The 24,382-nt window shown below is 40.7% G+C and overlaps 1 protein-coding gene across 1 annotated transcript in view; it reads right to left on the bottom strand.

Annotated features, from left to right (window-relative positions):
* Positions 1-21,883, bottom strand: part of LOC310958052 (phospholipid phosphatase-related protein type 4-like) — a gene marked incomplete at both ends in the record, with an annotated part of 53,427 nt that extends 31,544 nt beyond the window's left edge. Inside the window, 2 exons of the mRNA XM_083928850.1 lie at positions 4,405-4,590; positions 21,800-21,883. Of these exons, the coding sequence (XP_083784976.1) occupies positions 4,405-4,590; positions 21,800-21,883 (270 nt within the window). The remainder of the gene's footprint in view (positions 1-4,404; positions 4,591-21,799) is intronic.
* Between the last annotated feature and the right edge of the window lie 2,499 nt (positions 21,884-24,382).

Here is a 24,382-nt window from a genome sequence, read left to right as displayed (position 1 = left end):
TGTATCTTAAAGAGCTCATAGTACCGTATCACCCGACTACATCGCTGGGCATGGGAGGCAGAGCCTTCAGCTACCAAGCTCCTGTCCTGGGGAACCAACTCCCAAGTGTTATTTGGGAGGCAGACACTGTCCCCATATTTAAGAGTAAACTTAAAACTTTCCTCTTTGATAAAGGTTACAGCTAGGTCTTACCAGCCCTTAGCTATGTTGTTATTTTTAAAGCTGATTTTGTCAAGACAGATGTCAGTCCTCCACAGAGCTGGGTCTGTCTGACGGTCCTGCCTGTTAAAGGGAAGGTTTTCAAGGTCACCGTACTCTATGGAGGAATTGTGGGGTCTATGTAAATCATAAATAACTCATAGAGTGTGGTCTTTAGCTACTCTGTTAAGTGTCCTGAGATAACTTTTGTGATTTGGCACTATAAATAAAATTGAATTGAATTGAATTGAATTGAATGAGGCGGGTCTATCTCACTGAAACGCCCCTAATGTGCATGTGAGTCACTCAAACGGCCGTTTGTTGGCCCTGTGGGAGAGCAGGCATTTTTTGCTCCCCTGAGAGAAGCCTGGTTGCTGATTGGATGTAGCTCTCAGCAGGATGTGATGTGTGGTAGTACAGACGCCACAACAACACGGTGAAGTAGAGTTGACACTTTTATCCAGTGGTGAAGAAGAACGCAGCACAGGAAATGATCCGTGCACAAGCATCTCTGCACGGGCTTGTTAAATGAGTGCTGCAGGGGCCGGGTTGGATTCTGACCTGTGGCCCTTTGCTGCATGTTCCCTCTCTCTCCCTCCCATTTACACACACACACACACACACACACACACACACACACAGACAGTACTGCAAGCAGGGTGACAGCCTGTCTGTGAACACACACCGCGTCACACCCTCTGGGGCCTTTTTTTGTAATGGAAGATCCAACGGCCATTTGAGAGGCCTGAAACTTTCCGAGCGGACCCCAGTGGACACACACCTAAAGAATTGACCAGTTAGATATATCAGCCAATATTAGCTTATTGCACATATGTCAAATTGGTGTTCGTGTGGTCTGATAAGCAATGTGACACTGCAGTTTATAAATGCCAAAGATAAGTTTGAGGTTATTTATCGACAGTACAGTAGTAGCAGTAAAGTACATACTGTATTTTGGTCCCAGTTCTTGTTAAAAACAAATCAACCTTAAGGGATCCTGACCCAGGGTATATGTAGAAATGCAAGTTAAAGTGAATACCTTTAAAGACCCTTTTCCATACATGTTAAGACCTAATTGGCCGTTTGAGCTCTGTGGTGTAGCAAAGAAAGAGAAACCATTTGACTTCGACTCCAGGGTTAAGGTAAAGGTTCAATATTTCTCTAGAGAGGCTTTAGCATCAAATAATGCCTCGAGAATGTCAACATCTCATATTTACCTGGTCTGAGACATGAGGGGACAGATTATAAGATACACCTCTGCTAAATAATGCAACTCTCTTTTCAGACACAGAATAATGCATTTACCTCTCAGTAGGGACACTTCTAATCAAACTGTGAAAGGACCTTTATTTGATCAACTTTGTCAGAATGAATCTAACGTTCTACAAAAACTTGATTTTAGTATAACTGTCTGAAATGCTTAAAAATCCCCTTGCCCACTGAAATTTTGATAGATTAATTTAGGAAGTCTTTCAAATTCATATTATAATATGTCAGACCAATCTTAACAAGGATATGCGACTAGAGTTTTACTAGAGTCTAATAAAACATTAAAGATTAAACATTCATAAACTGGGGACTTCGGATCATTCATCATCATTGATGAACCCCACTAAGAGATATCATTATTAAACAGTACACGGCTGTAGACATCAATAACTGGTGGTTTCGGCTTTAGCTTTAGACTCCTTGTTCTACGTGTTACGGAATCATCCAGCAGCAGTCGGTCAGTGGGTCAGTGAACATGGCAACAGTTATAATCTAGTAGTGATGTCCAAATAAAGCTTCATGAAGCATTTCCTTTATTTTCTGAGTCCTCTAGATGGAGCTCTCTGTTCAACAAAGAGATGAAAACACACTGAATCCCCATTCATTAAGAATTTTCCTTAAACCACGAGCTCCATCTAGTGGAGTCAACAAGTACAACTAATGCTTCATGAAGCTTCATTTGGACACTATACTATCAATATAACCTAGAAGAAATTCCATAAATACACTACACAGACTCTGAGTACCTGCCTACGCAATGATTCAGTTCACACAAACTTTAGCATACGGCCTGTTTGGACTAATTCTACACTGTAAATACTAACAATGGCTAACCATCACACGGTGGTGTGATGGTTAGCATTGTCGCAGCAAGAGGGTTCCTGGTTTGAATCCCGGCTGGGGTCCTTCTGTGTTGAGTTTGCATGTTCTCCCCGTGTCTGTGTAGGTTTTCTCTGGGTTCTCCAGTTTTCTCCCACAGTCCAAAGACGTGCAGGTGTTAGGTTCATTGGTGACTCTAAATTGCCTGTAGGTGTGAATGTGAGTGTGAATGTTTGTCTGTCTCTCTTCGTCTCTATGTGCCCTGTGACAGACTGGCGTCCTGTCCAGGGTGGACCTGCCTCACGCTCGACGTCAGCTGGGATCGGCTCCAGCCCTTACCCTTGTGCAAACCGTTTTACTGTCCTCAACACTAGGAATGTACTTGCTACTTAGGGATAACATTAGCTAAAGTTAGCTTCATTTTAGCCTATACCGTGTGGCTGCAACTTCGCCAACAAGGGTAAAAGTTTTCAATCCAGGACTTTCAAAATTGATGTTACAGTGTATCCCCTGCAATTGTACATGCCTTGCAGCTACCAGGCCAACTCGAACATATGCCAGGCCAAAAAAACTTTTTTAAAATCCAAACAAGACGGCAAATATCCATTCTGTTTGATGAGTAACCAATCAGAAAACTCCAATCAAAACACGAACACATTCAAACTGTGAGGCCACTTTAAACACATTCTTTTCAAGTTGTAGAAATCTTGTTCTTACGCTCAGGATTTATTGAAACAGATCAGTATTTTGTATGGTTAGAAAATAGTATATGCACCAGTGTGATTTGTTTGAAAACAGTATTATATTCTAGCAAGCTAGAAGTGTACCTTGTCTTTCTATCTTGTTGTATAATGGTTGCTAGTTTTCAAAAAAAGGAACTGTTGGACAGAAACTGCCATGTTCATGCAGTCAGTGCATATTCAGAGCTCTACTTTCCAGCCAATACTTTAAGATCAAAAATGAGTGTTTTCATAGGAGGAAGCAAATACAATGGGTGGCAAACATTACATTGCTGTTCTAAAGAAGATGTGTGCTTCTTTGCAGGATCTGTGTGCTGACTGTTCTCAGTGATGGTAGTCCTCAGCAGGGTCACTGCTCAGTGCGCCTCAATCTCATCCGTACGGACGTTTTAAAATTAGTTTAGAAAATTCATATTCAATACCAGAAAGGATAGAGAACAGTCATTAGCTTATTGATTATTGTCAGATGGGTAATATTGTTATTATTGGATAATATTTAAAATAACATTGGAATTAACAGATAAAATAATGGCCATAGCATACTTGTTTAGTGTTCAGCCCATATCTGTCCAATATTCAGTGTTGGTTGAATTGCTTTTTTGGAATATGAAAATAAATGTTGCAATGCAACTAATCAACCCGAGGAGTGTTCTCAATGCATTGTTTTAGGGGATTATTATAGTTTACACAGTGTGCTTATAGATACATTATTAAGTGTTGTAGTAGAATTCTCTTAGAAATTTGTTTGTTTACTTTAATTAAGTGAATCTGAAAAACAAGTGAGTAGTGAGTGAGTAGAACTGAAAGTGTCTAGTTGTGGTTAGTGATTGATTTAAGTAGGGTTCCATTTGTATCAAGCAGTGTACACAAAATGAAAAATATGAGTTATCACAAAGCATGACTTTTAAGTTACCTAAACTTAAAAGGTTTATGTTAGTTGTACTACTTAATTTAAGTGTTGCACACTCAAAATAAACAAGATATTCTACCCCACCATCTTAAGTGTACTTTACTTATTTTTTCTGAGGCAATGAGTTTGCATAATTTTTTTAGGTAATGCCACTGGAAAGGGAACTTTAGACATGTCTTGCTCCTAGAGGACACTTTAGCCCGCGGTTTGGCTCCCATGAGGGCACTTAAGCATGCGTTTGGGCTCCCAAGAGTGTCTACAATTGAATGTATTTAATTCAGAGGAGGAATATTCAGTCACCTGGTTTATTTATTCATGGAAAAACCAGTTCATAAAAACAGCTTTAATTTGCCTGGGTGTGGACAGCAGCTGGGTCACTCCCTACGTGTGCGATCACAGTCCCTGAAACCAGTCAGTGTTAGCCACATGAAGACATTTCCGTGAGGTCCAGCATAGAGGTTTACTTACAGTGGCGGTGGGAGCGGCGAAGGCCAAGCTGAAGAGCAGAGGCAGTGGGCAGACTTCCTGTCTGGGCAGGATGTAGGGCAGAGACAGACTGCGGTCATTACAACTGTACCCAGAATGGACAGGCTGGAAAATATCCGTCAGCTCAAGGAAGTAAAGACTGACAACAGAGGAGGCCAGGATAGGGAGCTGCAGTAAAGAAACAAGAGAAAAGAATTAAGAAAAACAATTTAAAAAGTAATGTTCATCAAAAGGAAAATACTGGGAATGGGAGTTCGGTGTCTTGAACACCCAGCCCCATGTAGTCTCATGTAGGAACTATTTTCTTTCCACTGAACCGTATCATCGTGCAAATGGAAGCATACTCATGGCCGAGAGGTTTCGTGCATGTGACAGAGCGATATGTAAACATTATTGCTGTCCTCCTCACCTGAGCTGTAACGTTAGCTAGCTCAAGTTAGCTAGCTTAGGTTAGCTAGGAGGGGAGCGTACCTATGTTCTCTGCTTTGTATGTGACCGGGGAACAGTTTAGATTAGTTTCGTTTAGTTGATGTTCCCCACTTTTCACAGAAAGGGTCTAACCCTAACCCTAAACTCTAACCCTAACAAAATGCTGAATTAAATCAGCAGAGGCATAGGCTTTTGGCATCCGATCCTTTTCGGGGAAAAGGGTCTGATAGGACCCGGGGAACATAGGGAAGACCCCGCTAGTAGTACCAGTTAGCTATGAACTAATCTTCAAAAGCTATCAAAATCTGACCATTAGTCTAGCATCCATGAATATGCTTCCTTCTCTGTGGTGACACGATTGGCAGGTGTAGTTTGGTGGAAAGAAAATAGTTCCTAAATTAAAGTGCTCACAACAGGTCTGTGGATTATCTTGAGTAACCAGGTCATAATTCTTGAAAGAGTTTTTCAAATGTAATTGTTTCAGCTTTGAGTATCTAGTTCCATTATATCGTAGAGAAGGCAGACATCTCTACAACTGATATACCCAACACTGGGCAACTCACACCAAGACTATCTAGATTGATAAATAGCATGTATTTTTGTTTTGGTAGTGAATTGTTCCTTTAAAATGGAAAATATATGCATCTACAAATGTTTAGCATTACTGATACTTTGATTGGAACAAAATTTTAAATTGAGATATTTTAGGTTTATCCCTGTCACATTGAATCCAATCAACATGTCTGAATTAGAGCACATTAATGACCTCCTGTACCACAACTGAACTACACCATACACACTGAATCATATCAGAGGCTAGACGTACTAGATGATGCCTGATTTCTTTAATGCAAGATAAATATCGACCTCAGTTGACCCCAGTTAAGGCTATGTGTAGAAAAAAGTAGACACAAATACAGGAATTCGTGGAAGTAAATAGTAACCTTGTGAGCCCATCCTGATCTTTGAGCTCCATTGTATTTTAGTCACAGATCAGTCTAGTAACTTGTGGCAATTTGGAGAAGTATGGAGAGGTTTGCCTAGCGACCGAACCGATCAGCGTTGATTTTGAGGTGGATTTAAGTGTGATGCAACGAGAAGAGACTGTTCAGTGTAAACAACATGGAGGCTTCCACGTATGAGATGAGCAGCTATGGATCAAGCTGCTCACTAACTCTTTTTTCTCTTGGATCCTTCTGTTGAATATGGACCGGGCTCCTGATATTGGGCCTTTGATCCGTAAATTCACGTCACACAAACGGAAAATATCCTTTACCCACATGATGTTTCCTTTCTGAGCTTTGCCTCCATGCTGTTAGTGCGTCATACGCTTTAGTGATCTGATTGGTTGATTTGGCCTGTATGTGGGTGATAGACAGATGGTTTATCCAATCAGCATCCAGTATTTTTGCCCCTTCCCAAAAAATCTCCAAACCAGAGTTCCCAGATGGATATGCTGAGAAAATGAGGATCAATCCATCTGGAGGACTCAGGTTAGGTAAATGGTGTTTGGTCCAAAGTTTTTAGTTTATGATGACTGGTCAGCACTCTGACTCAGGCTGTGCTTCTATTAACCTTATCATTTTCAGCACATAAGCACAGACACACCACTCCAGTGCAGATAGAGGATTATAAAATACAAACTTTCACAGGGCAAATATTCACACTGCAAACCGCCACAAGCAGAAATCATTATACTACTGCATGTAGTGCAGTAGTAAAACAATAGTGCCAAGCCGGAATAGCATCAGACAACTGTGGGCCAGTGACGGCATAGGCAGACTGCTCACAATCCTTTTAAAGAAAGGGACATCGTTTGCACATGATGCAAGTTTAAAACTTATTTTTAAAAACTAGGCTCCAAGTAAAGGTGTTTTATCGTGCTTGTAGAGAGGAATTCAGCTACTCTACCCTCTCTGTTTGCTTTGTGGGAGTTGATGGTGGCGGGATTGGTGGTCTTGTTTGTGCGATATAGACTACATATAACATTGAACAATTACTTATTAAACACTAAATATTACATAATAATAAAATATAGTTATTTTTCTTTTTTTCTTTAGATAAAGGACGTTGGCAATCTCATCCTCCCCCTGGAGGCTTATAAGGAAAATGTGTGTGTGACGTAATGGGACAGATGTGTTCTGGGTAGTGTAAACAGAAGTGTGGTGTAGTAATCAGTCTAGGGCGTGAACGTGATGGTAATGCAGTCCATGCTCCAGCCAAGCGCCAGCAAAACAAAGTGCCTTCATGCCTGTGAGTGTGTATCATTGCTGCAGCCACCACCTTGGGAACCAGAGAGTCAGTACGGAGAGCGGACTAGCATCTGGACAAACTCTTCCATATACCCCATCACAGATGCATCATGACAATCCTGAATAATATGTTGTGGCAAAATCGTACCTTGCTTTCCTGCTGTTCCAATGATCAACTACATGATCTATTTTTTGCCCGAGGCGCACACATTTCTGACAAGAGCTGGCCTATGTAAAGACCTGTCAGTGACTGTGAAATGCTCTGTTCCCACCTGCAAATCAGGAGCTAAATGCAAACGTCAGCATTGCAAAATGCCCTTAGTGACAATGCTGATGTTTGCAGGTAAAGCATTAATCACAAAGTACAGCTGAGGTTGATAGGCATGCCATTAGTTGTGCAGGTATTTGATCATAAACTAAAACATTGGACTAATGATGGCGCTAGGTAAAAAATAATACTTAAAAAACAGATCATAAACGTTATCACAAATGATCCTACGCCCAGGGTGACAATGCACCAATGTTGGTGTTAGGTTTGTACATATCTGACAAAAAAGTCGATCACATCACTCCAGTCCTCAGATCTCTACACTGGCTTTCTGTCTGTCAAAGAATTGATTTCAAAATACATCATTTAAGCATTTATATATAATATATTTGAAGAATTTCAGAAACTGCTGACCAACTGCAATCTTCACACACAACCATATCTAGGGTTAACAGGCCATCACCCTCTCCAACTCCTCACTCAGGGGGGAGGAGGAAATAAAGAGGACAGAAGGAGTGGGAGCCACTCACTGTGACATTAATAATCTACTCTCACACACCTGGACGCTAATCTTTTTCTTTTTTGTGCAATAACTTAATCCACCACTTAAGTGCAATACTTTAATCTGACTGCTCATTTACAGTCAGACATATTTGATCTTATACATTTCCTCTACATTTAACTTATCTCATTTAACTTTCTGTGAATCTTATTTGACCTGTGTTCTTACATCTACCTCATATATATTTGACTAAGAGTTTATTACTTACTGTTTATTATACTTTCTGTATTTATTAACTAAGAGTTTATTGTTTACTGTTTTTTATACTTTCTGTATATGTATAAATATATATATATTTAGCTAAGAGTTTTTTGTTTATTTGTTTTTATACTTTTTAATACTAACCAGTAGACCAGTCTAATACGTTAGTAACACTACTCTAATCTGACTCCTGTGTTTCAGTAACCAGTAGACCAGTCTAATACGTTAGTAACACTACTCTAATCTGACTCCTGTGTTTCAGTAACCAGTAGACCAGTCTAACACGTTAGTAACACTACTCTAATCTGACTCCTGTGTTTCAGTAACCAGTAGACCAGTCTAACACGTTAGTAACACTACTCTAATCTGACTCCTGTGTTTCAGTAACCAGTAGACCAGTCTAAAACGTTAGTAACACTACTCTAATCTGACTCCTGTGTTTCAGTTACCAGTAGACCAGTCTAACACGTTAGTTACACTACTCTAATCTGACTCCTGTGTTTCAGTAACCAGTAGACCAGTCCAACACGTTAGTAACACTACTCTAATCTGACTCCTGTGTTTCAGTAACCAGTAGACCAGTCTAAAACGTTAGTAACACTACTCTAATCTGACTCCTGTGTTTCAGTAACCAGTAGACCAGTCTAACACGTTAGTAACACTACTCTAATCTGACTCCTGTGTTTCAGTAACCAGTAGACCAGTCCAACACGTTAGTAACACTACTCTAATCTGTCTCCTGTGTTTCAGTAACCAGTAGACCAGTCTAACACGTTAGTAACACTACTCTAATCCGTCTCCTTTGTTTCTCCTTACTGCTTATCACACCAGGCTGTAGCTGTTTGCTATGTTCCACCCTCATTGACAGAAAACTGATTTAATCACCTTAAAACGGTATCTTTTCTAAAACCATATACCCAAGGTTGTCGTTCAACATGAACTGTGGCATTTTCTATTTCAAACTCTTCAAACCCAAACCCATTTCAAACCCAAATCTTGTGAAAATCATCTGGTGTAAGGAGGATCCCTTAGTTTGAGTGAAGTGTCTGACACCTGTTTATTACAGCTAATTTTATGGATCTTGTTGATCTCTACTGCTTTGATCAGAGGAAAAAAAAACCTCATTGTTAATCAGCAATTGCTTCGGGGATAACGACGACCTGGACAAATGAGAACATTCACAGGCTCATTGTTAATCAATTTCTGTGCAATTTAGGAGAAACAGGGTGAGAGAAACTGCTGTAAATATGGAGCAAAAATATCCGTGGATCGTTTCCTGCAGCTTGTTGAATCTATGCCATGAAGAAATGAAGGCAGTTCTGAAGACAAAAGCAGGGCCAAGCTCATGAAAGCTAGAGGGAAGCAGCATTTAGCTCGCTACCTCACATTCTCAATTACTGTCACAATCAATAGATGAACTGGAATCTTACACTGAACTGAATAATGTCACAATAGTGCAGTTGCTGATGTGCTTTCTGATTTATATTTGCTTACTTTAAGAAAAATAAATGAAACTCCAATTCTAAAGTTAAATCTATATAATATACTGTATCACACATATCTGATGAAGTCAATACGCCGTGATGGTGAATTTAAAGACATAGTAGCCACTGTGCACACAGAGGAAAGCATGCTGCAGTATGGATGTTTTTCTTTTCTTAACGTCTCTAGCCCTGAACACACAGATGTAAAAATACACCCCATTCAGAGGGCCATGTTGCCTAGCAGCCAGTTGGTGGGTAGGATGGTGTGACAGTGTGTGAGATGGAAAATGTAGCAGACACAGAGCAGCCCTGTCAGCTCGAGAAAGAGAAACACAATAATTATGATAGATCCACAATGTATTTTTTAAGCCAAAGCCCTATCATCAAACACCAATAAATACTGTGCAATTTTGTGTTCTCGCCATACTTGTCTATCATGTTGACTCTGGAAAAAGAAAGAGGCCAAGCTGAAACTGTCCTTGATCATGTGCTCTGTTAACGAGAAGAATTTCAAGAAAAGCAGAAAATCAGCAAAAACTATGTGCCAACAGGCATTAGTCATACATCCATTATTCAGTGATCCGAACACATAATATACATATTCATAATATACACTACAGCACTGCCCATAGCTTGTTGGGACCATGGTTGGATGCTATTGTGACTCCATTTGAAGCCTGGTTTGGAAACATGCATGCATTGGACAGAAGACCCCATCATCAACCGACACATCACACAATAGATGTGGTTGTGACACAATATTTAGAGATACAAAAACATGAAGATATGTATCAGGCAGCTGAGAAAGAACAACTTGTCGCACTGGCTACGTGAGTGGTGTGGAGTGGGAATTAAGCCCAGTTCAGACCAAAGATTCGCAACGAGATGAGTTGAAACAACTACTTGCAACGTGCAGGTCTGCAGTGTTTTCAAACCTGCCCGTTCAGACCAAGGAGACAAGGCGAGACGGTGTATAATCGCCATAGCAACGCCTCTCTTTACTTCCATTCGGACCTCTAACTTTTAAAGCTTTTTTTCGTTTAATTTGTAGCATTATAAAATATAAATTAGGACAAAGATAGTGAGATACTCGCTACAGCTGCATTTCTATAGAGATGAAACAGAGAAAATACTGTTTTATTTTTATTTCTGTTTTATTCACTACTTTGTTCTGGATTACGGCGCCCTCTCCCTTCTCTCACACAGCCTCCGTTCATACGGCCTTTTCTACCAGCTGAACGTTTGTAAGTGACTTGACCAGTGGACTTTTCTAAGACTTGATTGGCTGTTGAAACAGGTGAAGTGTGTTACGTTCTAAAATCAGCTGCTGGAGATTTGACAATTTGAATCACACCGCTGCAACGTTCACCTGCAACGATCTAATACAGTTTTGTTGCATTGCGAATCTTTTGTCTTTCACATTTAGCTTGCTTTGACCACAGACTGCCAATGGACAAGTTCCTGACTTTATACTGCACACCCTGGCTATCTGTTACCTTTATTGGAGAAATGTTTTTATGCTGTACACCTACACACATGGTGAGGGCAGTCTAATCTTACTCCACAAGTTGCTGCTGTATCTGTTTAGCTAACTGATGTGATAAAAAATTGTTTACTGGTCCAGATGTGGACGTGGAAACTCAGATACCAGGAAAACTAGCTTGTGCTTTCTGGTGGCAAACCAAAGAAAACTAGCATCAACTCAGAGAGCCATGCATGTTCATGAGAGTGGCAACGCTCCCCCTGCAGGGAGGCTGCTGTCATATTTACATTAGAACAAAAGAGTAGTGATGGGAATTATGTCTCTTTGAAGGGAGCTGGATCTCATGGCTCTGTCCGTTTCTCAGATATTGTTTGGTTTGCTTTTATCAGCATCCAAAATTTGCAGAAACCTAAACAGCTGCGGAAAAGACAAACTGCACTAAAGTTTTGGATTCGGTGTGGAAAGGCTCATGGAGTTAGATGGGTTTGAATTTTTTAAACTGAGCTGCGATTTATTCCCACAAATGATTCCTGTTTGGTCTGAAAAGACCTTTACACAGAGCAGGAGGATCTTCTACATACAGTACCGTCTGATAAAAAAATGCTGCTGACTTGCATTATGAAGTTATGGATCAGTGGAGTTGGAACTTGACCTACAGTATATTAATCACTAAAGGTCAAAATATTTCAGCTTGCTGCTTCAAGAAAATAGATAAAATAAAGTCACTAAACCATATAAATATCTTCATTTTTACATTAGGGATGGAGGAATTTCCCCTGCGGTGATTTATGGTGGATCAACAGTGCTATATGCGCTATTTGCACAAATATACGTATGAGAGCTCTCAAACAATTTTAAAAAATTTAATTAATTACATACTTTTGATAAATTAATATGAATTAATCACATGTATGCCATGAGAGTCATTTAAAAATTCTCTCTTTTGGTAGACTATTAAGGCTAGATGGTAGCCTGGCATTACCAGACTAATCACAACCATTTAAAGCAACAAATTGGCCGTTCTTTTTCCATGCAAAACAATGGCGCCGGGTAAGAAGCAATCTTAAAAGACAGCAAAACAGTACACTATGTTGTGTTTCTGAACCTTTTAGAGAGAAACATTCAATACAGTAACAGAATATTGAGTCATATTTGATGAAGCACCGTCTAGTTTGACTTGAGTTTCGTGAGCCTGAAAAACTGCACTTAACAGACCTGCAGACGGGACGGTGACGCTCGACCCGCCCCACATGAGTAAGATGGTTGTGATTGATCCACGCAGGGCCAGGAAGACGGGAACTTTGTCTGTCTCACTTTAAAGGTTGAATATGGAGAATGAGCAGAACACCTCCATCTAGTGTCTCAAGGTCGTAGTCACAACAACAAAAAATAATTCCAGCAGTCGGGTTGCAAGGTTGGTCAGACCCGGCCCAGTAGGCTACAGCAGAACTGAGTCTGTCTGAGTCTGTTTGAACCCATCCCCTCCAGAAAATCACACCATAAAAACAAGGATTAGAGGAGTTTGACTGACAGTAACTGTTAGCCGTTAGCGTTAGCTGTTCCAGCTAAGTGCAGATGAAAGTGATGTTAGCGATCAAGGAGAAACGTAGCCATGTGGGCGTTCGTTTGAGTGGCGTTTCTCTCCTTTCTCTCAGTCCATGGAGTGAATGCTCAGCCTATATTGACTCTGGTTTTTGCCCGTCACGCTCACTCAGCTGCTGGGACAAATAACGCCCCCTTCACTGAGGCTCCGAAGCAGCTGCAGGATTGGCATTTCACCCAGTGCCAGACTACAGTAGCTGCACCTAACAACAGACAACCCTGGCAACCAGCAACGCCCAACGCTATTAGCTGCTACCATGGAAACAGAACGAGACAGAAAGTCATGGTCAAACCTGTCAAAAAAAGTTTAAATATTAATTCAGATTAAATATATTTTTTTATGGAAAAGCAATACTTTCATTCTGTACCCCTCAAAACGCCCCATGGGTGTATAATGTATTTCTAAATATAGCTTTGAATAAAGATTCTACATATTCAACCTTTAATGTGTTAAAAAAATGGTAAAAAAAAAACATTAAAATTATAAGACTGGCTCCCTATTTAATTTCTGGCATGTTCTTTTCTTCTTTCTATCTTTTTTGCTTTTAAAAATAAGTGATGTATTGTTGTTTTTTTCACATATTTGTAATGCATACCATGTTTAAATAAAATGGATAAAACATCTTTTCCACCAAAAACACAAATACCAGCTAACACTAGTGCTTGCTAGCTATCGTTAGTTTTGTTAGCAAAGTGCAAGTAAACACCGATGAAGACATTGTTACAATGAACTCTGATGATGTGAAAACACACTGGGCCTCATTTATCAAACTTGCGTGGAAACGGGTGCAGATCTGAGCGCAGAATTGGTCGTAGGAAAGGACCCACGTGTGATTTATGAAACATTCCTATCTGACCAATCTCAGCGTACGAATGAGCGGGCCTTGATAAATGCTGCGGCTGAATTTGATCGTCATTAACATGTTACGCCGTTAAATATTCCTGGTTCGGAGGCCTCGCCCACTGAGGTCAAACATGGAGAGAAGGAACGCAGGTTAGAAAATAAACTTTTCCGACACACAGATCGGCATCCTGACATCCGAGATGGAGCAAAATAAAGATGTGCTTTTTGGCAGTCTTAAGAGTGGAATAAAAGGGGCCCATAAAAACGCTGTATGGAAGAGAATAACGGAGGCAGTCAAACCGAGGCAGCGCTCCACTGTGATCCGAGCGCGCATGTGCGCACTGTTAGACAGGTGTGCCGTATTCAGCACCCCTTCCGTGAAATGCACCCCCTCGCATTATAGGTGATATTACTACCGGTGGGTCATTAGGTATTCCGAAGAGGATACCTTTGTCATCTAAAAGAGACCATACCAAGATGTTAATCATCTGATACCTTGTTTGATTTAATGCAATTTATCGCGGGTAGCCACGAATCGAGGAGATGACTTCGGCTCTGCAGTGCGTCTTGCTGCAGTGCGTCTTGCTGCAGCCGCACGCCAACACATTCATTCATTAATTCATTGTCGGGGTCGCAGGGGCTGGAGCCGAGCTGTTTTGAAATATAAAAGAATTGTGTGTGTCCCCTGGCCACCACGTTTAAAAGCGATAGCTTAGCATCACACATCACCTGTACATTTATCGAGTGGTAGTTTTTGCGATTGATGAATGCGTAATCATTCATGGATGGTGCCTTCAGAAGCACACGAGTACAATCGATCGCTCCAACCACAATTTTTTTTTTTTTTAATTTGTTTTAAGAATCCGTTTTGATCTGTTCTTAATATGTGACTGCTTATGCTTAATGACAGCTGAGGTTTGTTCATTATTTTCAGCCAGATTTTGCTGTGCTGCACCACAAATACACAGGCTCAAATGTGCGTTCACAATCTCAGACCTGACGTGAGATTTGATCGTAGCTCCCGCTCACGTCCAAATTGATAAATGCCGACGTTTGCCAGGAAATGGTCGTACCCAGTTTTTCTGCCGTACGTTCGTTTGATAAATGAGGCCCACTGTGAGAGGGTCAAAGTCCTTAAACACAGAATTTAACACAGACATCACCCAAAAATAAGTTCATGGCTATTTTAATGTACACAGTGTTGTGTATATGTATCGCTAAACATATGACCTGTTGCTAGCACTGCGACCTGTCAATCACAAGGTAACCACGCCCTAAGGCACCCCCTGCTTTATGGTCTATTTGACTCTAAATAGGACTATTATGATTAAATGAACATCATGAAGTCTTGAAGAAGTCTTGAAACTAGTGACTGAGACCATAAACTCATTAGGAAAATGTTTACGGAGGTTACAAATCAAGTGAGAAATAGGTTCATTTTCTCATTGACTTCTGTACAAACTGACTTATTTTTTACAACTAACTGAGTCAGCCCCTGCTTGACATTAAAAAGAATGCATGATAGTGATGTCCAAATGAAGCTTCATGAAGCATTTTCTTTAAAGAGTCCACTAGATGGAGCTCTCTGTTCAACAAAGGTGAGCTCCCTGAGCTCATTTGGACATCACTACTTCACCATTGGCTTTACTTTTCAGACCTGGGAGCTACATCCATCTTTGTTACAGTCTATGGAGGTGTGTAGAGGTTTGAGTGGTTATACTGTAGCAGACTAGTGACATTTTCAGGTGATTTGATGCAGGTGGACACAGTGAAGTGTGTAATGCCAGTGTGCTCTGGCATGCTGTTATCTGGTGAGTCCATGGTCTGGGCCAAGCAACGTTTGTCATCTGCTTCCATCATGTTTACAAAGCTACTGTGGTCGGTTGTATGTTTAGTGACGTATGTTGTTAAGGGATATCATAGAGCTGGATTAATCTACGTTATTATTTTGACAAATAATTGTTTTCTATGATCAATTGATCAAAATAAATATGTTATTTTGTTCAGCCCTAGTAAATATATAACCACATAATTCTGAACCAAATTTCCATCCATCCATCTTCAACTGCTTGTTCATATCGGGGTCGCGGGGGGCTGGAGCCGAGCCCAGCTGACATCGGGCGTGACACACACAAGGACCACAGCCAAGGTTCGAACAGACTCTAGCAAAGCGTGATAGTCTTGGTGCATGGTGGCCTGCATCATGCCGGGAAGAATCTGAGTGGTGAACCACTGAGTTACGCTCTGTCGTAGGGTTGGAAAAAAGAGCGATACTCGTAAAATAATCAATACTAAAAAAATAGCATTGGATTAAACACTAACTTGAGAAAGATTGTGTCGATACTTGTGCTGTCAACAGTGTCGTCTCCACCTCCTACAGTTAAAGCGTTAACCTCAACCAGCAGTGCTGCAGACGGACAATAACAGCTCTTTTCTCTGAGCTCATGAACACTGGTTTATCATGCTAACAACACTGAGCTGAATGAACACAGGTAGAGCTGCTGCTGGAGGACCCTTGAGACCAGTTTTAGTAAAAAAATGAACAAAGACAAAAGCACCGTTTGGAAGTATTTAGCATACGAGGCTAACGACCAGGGAAAGGCTAAGGATGTAAATCTAGCAGCTAGCTACTAATAAACAGTAACGTTAGCGGCGGAGCTAAGCAGGAAACATCATCAGTCCTGCCCGTCTAACGTTAAAAAACCTTAATTTAACAGGATGACACAATAACGTGTGTCAAAAGTGAACCAACATTGAGACACAAACAGTGACAGCTGCTGTACCAACTCTATTTAATCAGCAGAGATAATATGGAGCCAAGTCAGCAGAAACACAGCAGATAAACAGGACTGTAGCTGAAGACATTAGCATGGAGCAGAAACTCCTGAGCTAAACAACACAAGAAAACAAACAAGACAGTTTGAACATATAATATACACACTACAGTTATGTGTTTTCTTTCTTATTTTCACTCCGTCAGACCACTTTTTAAAATTGTTATTGTTGTTTGCATTGTTCTTATCTTTCTTTAAAAAAATTCCGCCTTCATTTTTTGTAATTTTCTCCTGTGGTATTGATAATGGTATTGAGTATTTTCCTGGGTAGCGGTATCTACTTTGAAGGTCTAGTATCGTGACAGCGCTATTCTGTAGTAGACTGGGTATCCCCACCCCCTTCTGCTGGCGATTTAATTCGCTCTAAACAAAGGTCTGAAAAAGTGCAGGGGTCCGTTTCACAAAGCAGGTTTAGTGAAAACTCTGAGTCTGTTAACCCTGAAATGAGGGAAACTCTGAGTTTTCCGTTTCACAAAGGGAGGTAACTCAAACCAGAGACAGAGGGGTAACTCTAGCCTGTTTCACAAAGAGAGGTAACTTAACCTCTCGGTCAGTTACCATGGTAACATGCTCTCTGAAACTAACCTGGTCGGGACCAGGTTTTTCTCAGCAAACCTCGAGTTTCTCTCCGTCTCGGCCCTCTTTCAGCCACACACGGTGTTTGATTTCCTCATTCATTCAGTCAGCGGGCGAGTTTTGGCGTAGTATAGTTCCGTCTGTTTTTTCAGAAAATCATTGCAAACATCAGACATTATAAGTTATATGAGGTGGTGACTATTTCACTACCATGGCGTGTCCTTTTGATAACAATCCCGTGGATGAAGCTGCAGCATTACTGCGCAGAGAATTATATATTCGTCGGGAGATGATTATCAAACTATTGATTATAGATGTTCTTGCATTTCCAGGCAATTCTCTTTTTTGAGCGGTACCGTTTCATATCACAGCAGATATTCTGTGTTGCGCTGCGTTTTTTTGCAAACGGGAGTTTTTGTATACAACGTATAAAAATCATTCAGTAGGCCTATATAGAAGTTATATTAGGTGGTGAATATTTACACTACCATGGCATGTCCTTTTGATAACGATCCCGTGGATGAAGGTGACGCATTTCGCAAAGAGAATTAAATATTCGTCCGGAGATGATTATCAGACCGCGCATAGACGTCCTTAATAAACTGCAGCCATAATTACAAAATGAATGAAATGGATCTTTTGAGCAAGTTGAATGTATTTGACTCAGCGTTTCCTAAATATAATCCCAGCTTTTCTTGCAATTCATAGGTTCAAAAGTGTGTGCTTTTAATTGGGTTACCGGTATATAAACTACTCCTATAGGTGGAAACAACAGCCTTCTGATCCAGAATATCACCTATAATGCGAGGGGGCTGAATACGGTACAACACCGTTTCATGTCACAGTCCATCTCACCCCTCATTACATTTCCAACATTAACAACCAGTCATGCTCTCATAACACAGCAGATATTGTGTGTTGCGCTGCGTTTTTTTTGCAAATGGGAGTTTTTTATACAACATTTATATGTTGTATAAAAAACAGCCACTTACGGTAATATTTACTTTACGATGTAAAACATGCTCAAAATGAGGCGTCACCATGAGATTTTGCAGATGTTTTACCTGTTTGAATACCTGTATGTTTTTATGTTTCATCTTAAGCTACGCTTCTCCCCCGCGGGGTTGCACTTAAATGAAATAAACTAATAGGCTCCCACTCATGCAGTTCCCCCTGTGATATTACTGTGATTACAACAGGACTACATTTAAACTTACGCACTGACCCGAGCCGCAATGTCCTCCCGCACCGTCTCCCTCTCTTTTGCTGCTGCAGCGGTGTAAACCTGCTCAAACTCTCCGTATGAGCGCATTCATATTTCATATTCCAGTTGTAGCGTAGCCCTCCGCTTCCCCGTTGCCATGGTGACTCGTCGAATCAGGGCTCCATTGATGCTGTCTTTTTATACTTGTGGTGCACGCGCTTAACTCCAGGTCAAACTACTCTGAGTTGATCAACCTAACGCAAATCTGCTGTTCTGGAACCGAAAACTCAGAGTTTCCTATCTCAGAGTAGATCAACTCAGAGTTCAGGGTTAAACTCAGAGTTTTTTTAACCTGCTTTGTGAAACAGGCCCCAGGTCTATATCTCCTGTTTCCTATACCTTTTTTTCTGGATCCAATCACCAAGCTGGCTTTTTTCACCTGGCGCACTATTGGCTGGGTAAACCCGATGACCACAGAGAGTGTGCAAACGTATCTCTATGCCTGATGCTACTGCCTATTTTCAATTTCTGCTTATATGCGCATGATCAATGTGGACTTTAAGTTTGGCAAGTGGGCCCTGACAGCTATGGTCCATAAAGGTTAGGGGGATGAGTGTTGACACTCACCGCCAAGACTGCTCTCTTCTTGAGCCAGTGCGTGTGTGACGAATGAGGCTTGTAACATTATCTTGAGGGCATGAGGAATCAAGTTAAGAGTCCTTACAGTGAAATTAACGCCAAAGCAAGTTTTGGCTAGTAGTAGTTGTAGAGGTTCATCAAACCTAGTTTACTTAAATGCGCAGTCCCCCCTGCTGTTTTCACTGGAGTCATCAGCTGTTCTATCCACCAGGAGGACACAGCCTGCTGTTAGCTCAATGACGCTATCAGAAACACTATATAGGATTATCATTTATAGGCCCTATGCAAACGTCTTGCTAGCTAGCTAAAGAGGGGCCGATGTTACAACAGTAATCATGAATCATGTTGATTTTTCATCTACAGTACTGTAGTGAGAACCGCCACACCTCACTCCCTTTCAAGAAGTTAATTTCATCGGTGACTCAAATTTATCATTATATTATTCTTCAAATGCTGGCCCCACCAGAATTTTTATTCCAAAATCGCCACTGGTACTGTGTATAGGCATTCAGTCTGACAGGTATATACAGTATATATATATATATATATATATATATATATATATATATATATATAAACTGTGATACTCTCTCTGGTGTTACTTGAAGGAATCTCCAAAATAAAAAAGGAAACATTAAACACTAAATAAATATAACACATAGCTGTGTTCGAAATCGTTCCCTCATTCCCTCACTCACTATCCTCCATATAGTGTTTATTAAATCGTGCACTATATAGGGAATGAGCAAACCAGATTTTGGACACAGGAATTTTCTAACAAATAGTTGCGACTGTACATGCACCGGATATATGTTTGACAGAAGCTGGATGTAAACAAACAGAGCTGTAAACTCATTTTCAGTCTGTTTATGATCCAAAGCTGCTCTCAGGAGGACGGTCAAAGGTTGTACTAATGTAGATGTTCATTTTAATGTTAAATCCCAAATAAATAGTTGAAATTTGGATGGTGTTAAAGTGTGGTTTAGTTAACAATGGTTGTGTGTCCTGATTGTTAGCTGTTTTAACGGTTCATTTATTTCATGAGTCAGTAACAGCAGTCAGCTGGGGAGGAATGTTGGTATCTGCAGTTAGCTCTCTGGCTACCGTTAGCACCTCTTCTGCTTCTTCTTCTCCTCCGGTAAAACACGACCACATTGCATTGTGGGATACAGGAGTACAATGTAGCGTACATTGTATGTACACTCAAATTACTTGTGCATTGTGGGTATTTTATAGTAGACTATATAGTGAAAGAAAAATTTACCACAGAGAATTTGAACACCACTAAAAATGGCGTACACACTTTACAGTGCACTACTTCTACTTCTGTGTTTAGGCAACACAGCTAATCACCTTGATCTGGGCCAGCAGACCCACCACAGACAGTAGCGTCACCAACATTTTCACTTACATTCCCGGTCCTATTTACATCCAGCCCGGGGAATGTCCCCACACATGCAGACTGAAGTACTCAGCTAATAGGCAAGTAGTAGTGGTTTTCGTTGCCACCGTAATCTGCGGAGGAATTGTGGGGTCTATGTAAATCATAAATAAGTCATAGTGTGGTCTTTACCTGCTCGGTAAAGTGTCCTGAGATAACTTTGGTTAGGATTTGGCACTGTAAATAAAATTGAATTGAATTGAATTAGAAGGTCTTTTATTAGTGGGTCATATGATCACAATTGTTTTAACTCACTCTTTGATAGATAGGAACTGAAAAGACAAAGATAGATGGAAATCTCAACTTCAAGTAAGACAGAAGTAACTTACTGCAAAATCACGGAGTAACTGACTTGGGGCCCTCATACACCAGAGCTGCATGTCAGAGACTCTTCTCTTACTGTATTTATATTTCAATATGATACTATTATAGTGCTGGAAATGTAGGTTATGCCCAAACAAGGATGATCCTAGTAGGTCACTCACTACCACTGCTGTTACCACCACCAGCACTACTGCTCCTCATGGTAATAATAATGGTAATAATCATTTCAAATGTTGAAAGAAGTGCACATTGTGGAGCCTATGCAGGGAAGCTGTTCCACAGTCTGGGGGCGTATAAATGCAGCATCACTGTAGGCTGTAGTCCTGGGGCGAGGAAAAACGAGGCTTTAGAGAGTGAGTGTAACATGATGATCTGACAATGAGATGGACAATGTGTCCAAATGTTGTCGGTGTAGCATGAAATTGAAGTGTAGTGGATAAGCGACTGCCATTCAGTCACCTACGTGCCTCTCTTCACTCTTTACCTATGGAGGTGTGTTGACTGATGATACACCAATGACGATGCACTTGCATTTATTATACGCTTTATGAATCCTGACCCATGAAATCTCTGTGTTCACAAGGAACCCTAAGATCCAGCGCAGACTGCAGTGTCACAGAACAGGGTGAACAGGGATGAGGTGAATACAGATTCTCAGCATCACTGCTCTCAAACTGCATGGCTCTCTTTGGTACCAGGAGTACAGCCCGCCTGCTCACTGCTGTGGGTTCAGTATCCAGAATGATAACTTCATATTCATTTACAGCGTTTCAGCGCACTGTGCTATTTAGCTGCTTCCTTTGGCCAACTGACCAGTCAGTCAACCAATCAAACAGATAGATAGAGAGATAGAAAGATATAGATAGACAGATAGAGATAGATGGATAGATAGATAGACAGATAGATAGATAGATAGATAGATGGATAGATAGATAGATAGATAGATAGATAGATAGATAGATAGATAGATAGATAGATAGATGGATAGATAGATAGATAGATAGATAGATAGATGGATTGATATAGTTAGATAGACAGATAGATAGATGGATAGATAGATAGATAGATAAATAGATCGATAGATAGATTGATAGACATATAGATAGATAAATAGATAAATAGATAGACAGATAGATAGATAGATTGATAGACATATAGATAGATAGATAGACAGATAGATAGATAGATAGATAGATAGATAGATAGATAGATAGATAGATAGATCATATTTCACCTCTACAAAATAAAAGCACGGCAGCAGAGTGACGCTGTCCTTGGTCTCATTCCCGCCTTTCAGTCGCTCCTTTGCGCGAGACATCACGAGCGGCCGGTGGTCTCCCCCGTTGCCGGGAGACAGGGAGCTGTACTTGATTCCCGTCGTAATTTTGGCGAAATTCCGGCAGAGTCCGATTCCTCCGAGCCTTTAACGGCAGACCCCCATCCCCCGGGAGGCTGTGGTGCCTGTTAATAGGATTTGTCCGCGGTGGTTGCCCCTTAAATGCGGGTTTTGGGCTTCAGATAATTTTGCCTGCGCCGGACTGGTACTGTCTCCCCCGAAACTGTCCACCCCGACCGCTGCCATTAGTATCCATGCTGAGAAGGTAAAGGACGTTCAGAGGGGTGGAATACTCAAGTCAGCCCCTCCAGGTACCCCAGTAACGCTGCTTCTCCACTCACCCACTCACTCACTCTCCTCCAGCTCTGCTCTGCTGCAGCAGGTGACCGCCATGAAGCTAGATACAGTAAACTATTATATTTCCTGTCTGGATTTTCAAAATAAACCAATGTGACTATTTCTCAATCATTCCACTGGGCGTTTTAAACACAATGTAGTGCAAACGAGCATCAGCTAGGTTTTTTATTGTATCCAGATTAGTTTTGCTTTTATCTTGATGGTAGCATTATAGGCCACTACAAACCTCATCTGTATCATTTTTGCTAACTTAATGCATATCAGCGGGCTCTACCCTTAAAGGTTGAATATGTAGAATCTTTATTAAAAGCTGATATTATATATATATATATCTATATATATATATATATATATATATATATATATATATATATATATATATATATATAGAAAATAATAATAATAATAATACACCCATGGGGCGTTTGAAGGGTACAGAATGAAAGTATTGCTTTTCCATAAAAACATTTATTTAGTCTGCATTAATATTTTGAAATTTTTTTGACAGGTTTGACAATGACTTTCTGTCCTGTTTGTTTCCATAGTAGCAGCCAATAGCGTTGGGCGTTGCTGGTTGCCAGGGTTGTCTGTTGTTTGGTGCAGCTACTGTAGGCTGGCACTGGGTGAAATGGAGTTTGCCAATCCTGCAGCTGCTTCGGAGCCTCAGTGAAGGGGGCGTTATTTGTCCCAGCAACTGAGTGAGCGGAGACGGGCAAAAACCAGAGTCAATATAGGCCGAGCATGCACTCCATGGACTCAGAGAAAGGAGAGAAACGCCATTCAAACGCACGCCCACATGGCTACGTTTCTCCTTGATTGCTAACATCACTTTCATCTTTACTTAGCTGTAAAGGCTAATGCTAACAGCTAAAGGTAACTGTCAGTCAAACTCCTCTAATCCTTGTTTTTATGGTCTGATTTGCTGGAGGGGATGGGTTCAAACAGGCTCAAACAGACTCTGGTCTCCTGTAGCCTACTGGGTTGGGTCTGACCAACCTTGCAACCCGACATTCCTGATATTCAACCTTTAACCATCTAACCTTAGTCTTGCATTGCCATACTGATCTCCACAGTGCTGTGGAGTATGATCTGGCTACACCAGCTTAGCATTCTGGGATAGGGGGGAAAAACGCTCTGGCTTGTTTGCTGGTGCCACCATGCCCTTACAAAATAGAAAGTGGAAGAGGCCTGACATCTAGCACATTAGAGGGCACCAAATGTCAGGCTTTATCCCAGCGCTGTACATCTGGTGAGCTAGACTAATATAACCTTAACCATTCAAGATACCTTAGCCATCTAACCTTAACTATTGGAGGTCGATGCCTAACATTAACCATTGTGCCTGACCATAACCATCTAACCCTAACCATTTAAGATCAATACCTAACCTGAACAATCTGCATGACCCTGCTGGACTCTGAGCTGAAGGAGTTTCTGGTGATCCTGCAGGCCGTAAATTGTTTCATCTATAGAAATATAGTATAGTATACTATAGAAATAGACAGTATCCTCACCGCTGGTCTCATTTACTGTAGATCAGAGGCATATGAGTATTAAACTGAGACTAATACATAACCAGCTAAATACTCTGTGGTAACTTTAATGAGATATTTACTGTGTCAAATCCTAATTTTATTTCCAATATTAGACCAGTTAATAGGCAGTTCTTGTTCGGCTGCTGCTTCTTTTGTTAAATTAGTACAACTTATCTATCAATACTGAAACTTATTTATTATTATTATTAGCACTGATCGGTTCTACTATACTACTAAAACAAAATGTGACACGCAGTGATGGGTGGAATTTCTTTATATATCCTATTTTCTTGTACCAATCTTTTCGGTGTTTGCATGGTGAACCAAATGTGGGGGAAGCTTCGACCGGATGAACTAAATTAGGGACACAATAAAAGGCCACATGGCATGTTTAGTTGAGCTAAGGACCAGAAAGGGCCTTAAGGGTATTCTCGTCTTAGCCTCGGTCACAGAGGTTAAGGTGACAGTTGTTCCTACAGGGACACTAAAATATCTAGTTACCACTTAAGGGTTCGTCACAAACACATATATTAATAAGCTGTATGTTTCTACAGTATATAAGGTGTATGTTGTTGTTTTTTTTATTGTG

The sequence above is a fragment of the Echiichthys vipera genome (genome assembly GCF_963691815.1).
Source record: "Echiichthys vipera genome assembly, chromosome: 15".
Lineage (NCBI taxonomy): Eukaryota > Metazoa > Chordata > Actinopteri > Perciformes > Trachinidae > Echiichthys > Echiichthys vipera.
The sequence above is the reverse complement of the archived record's forward strand: the minus strand, read 5'-3'. Positions and strand labels throughout refer to the sequence as shown.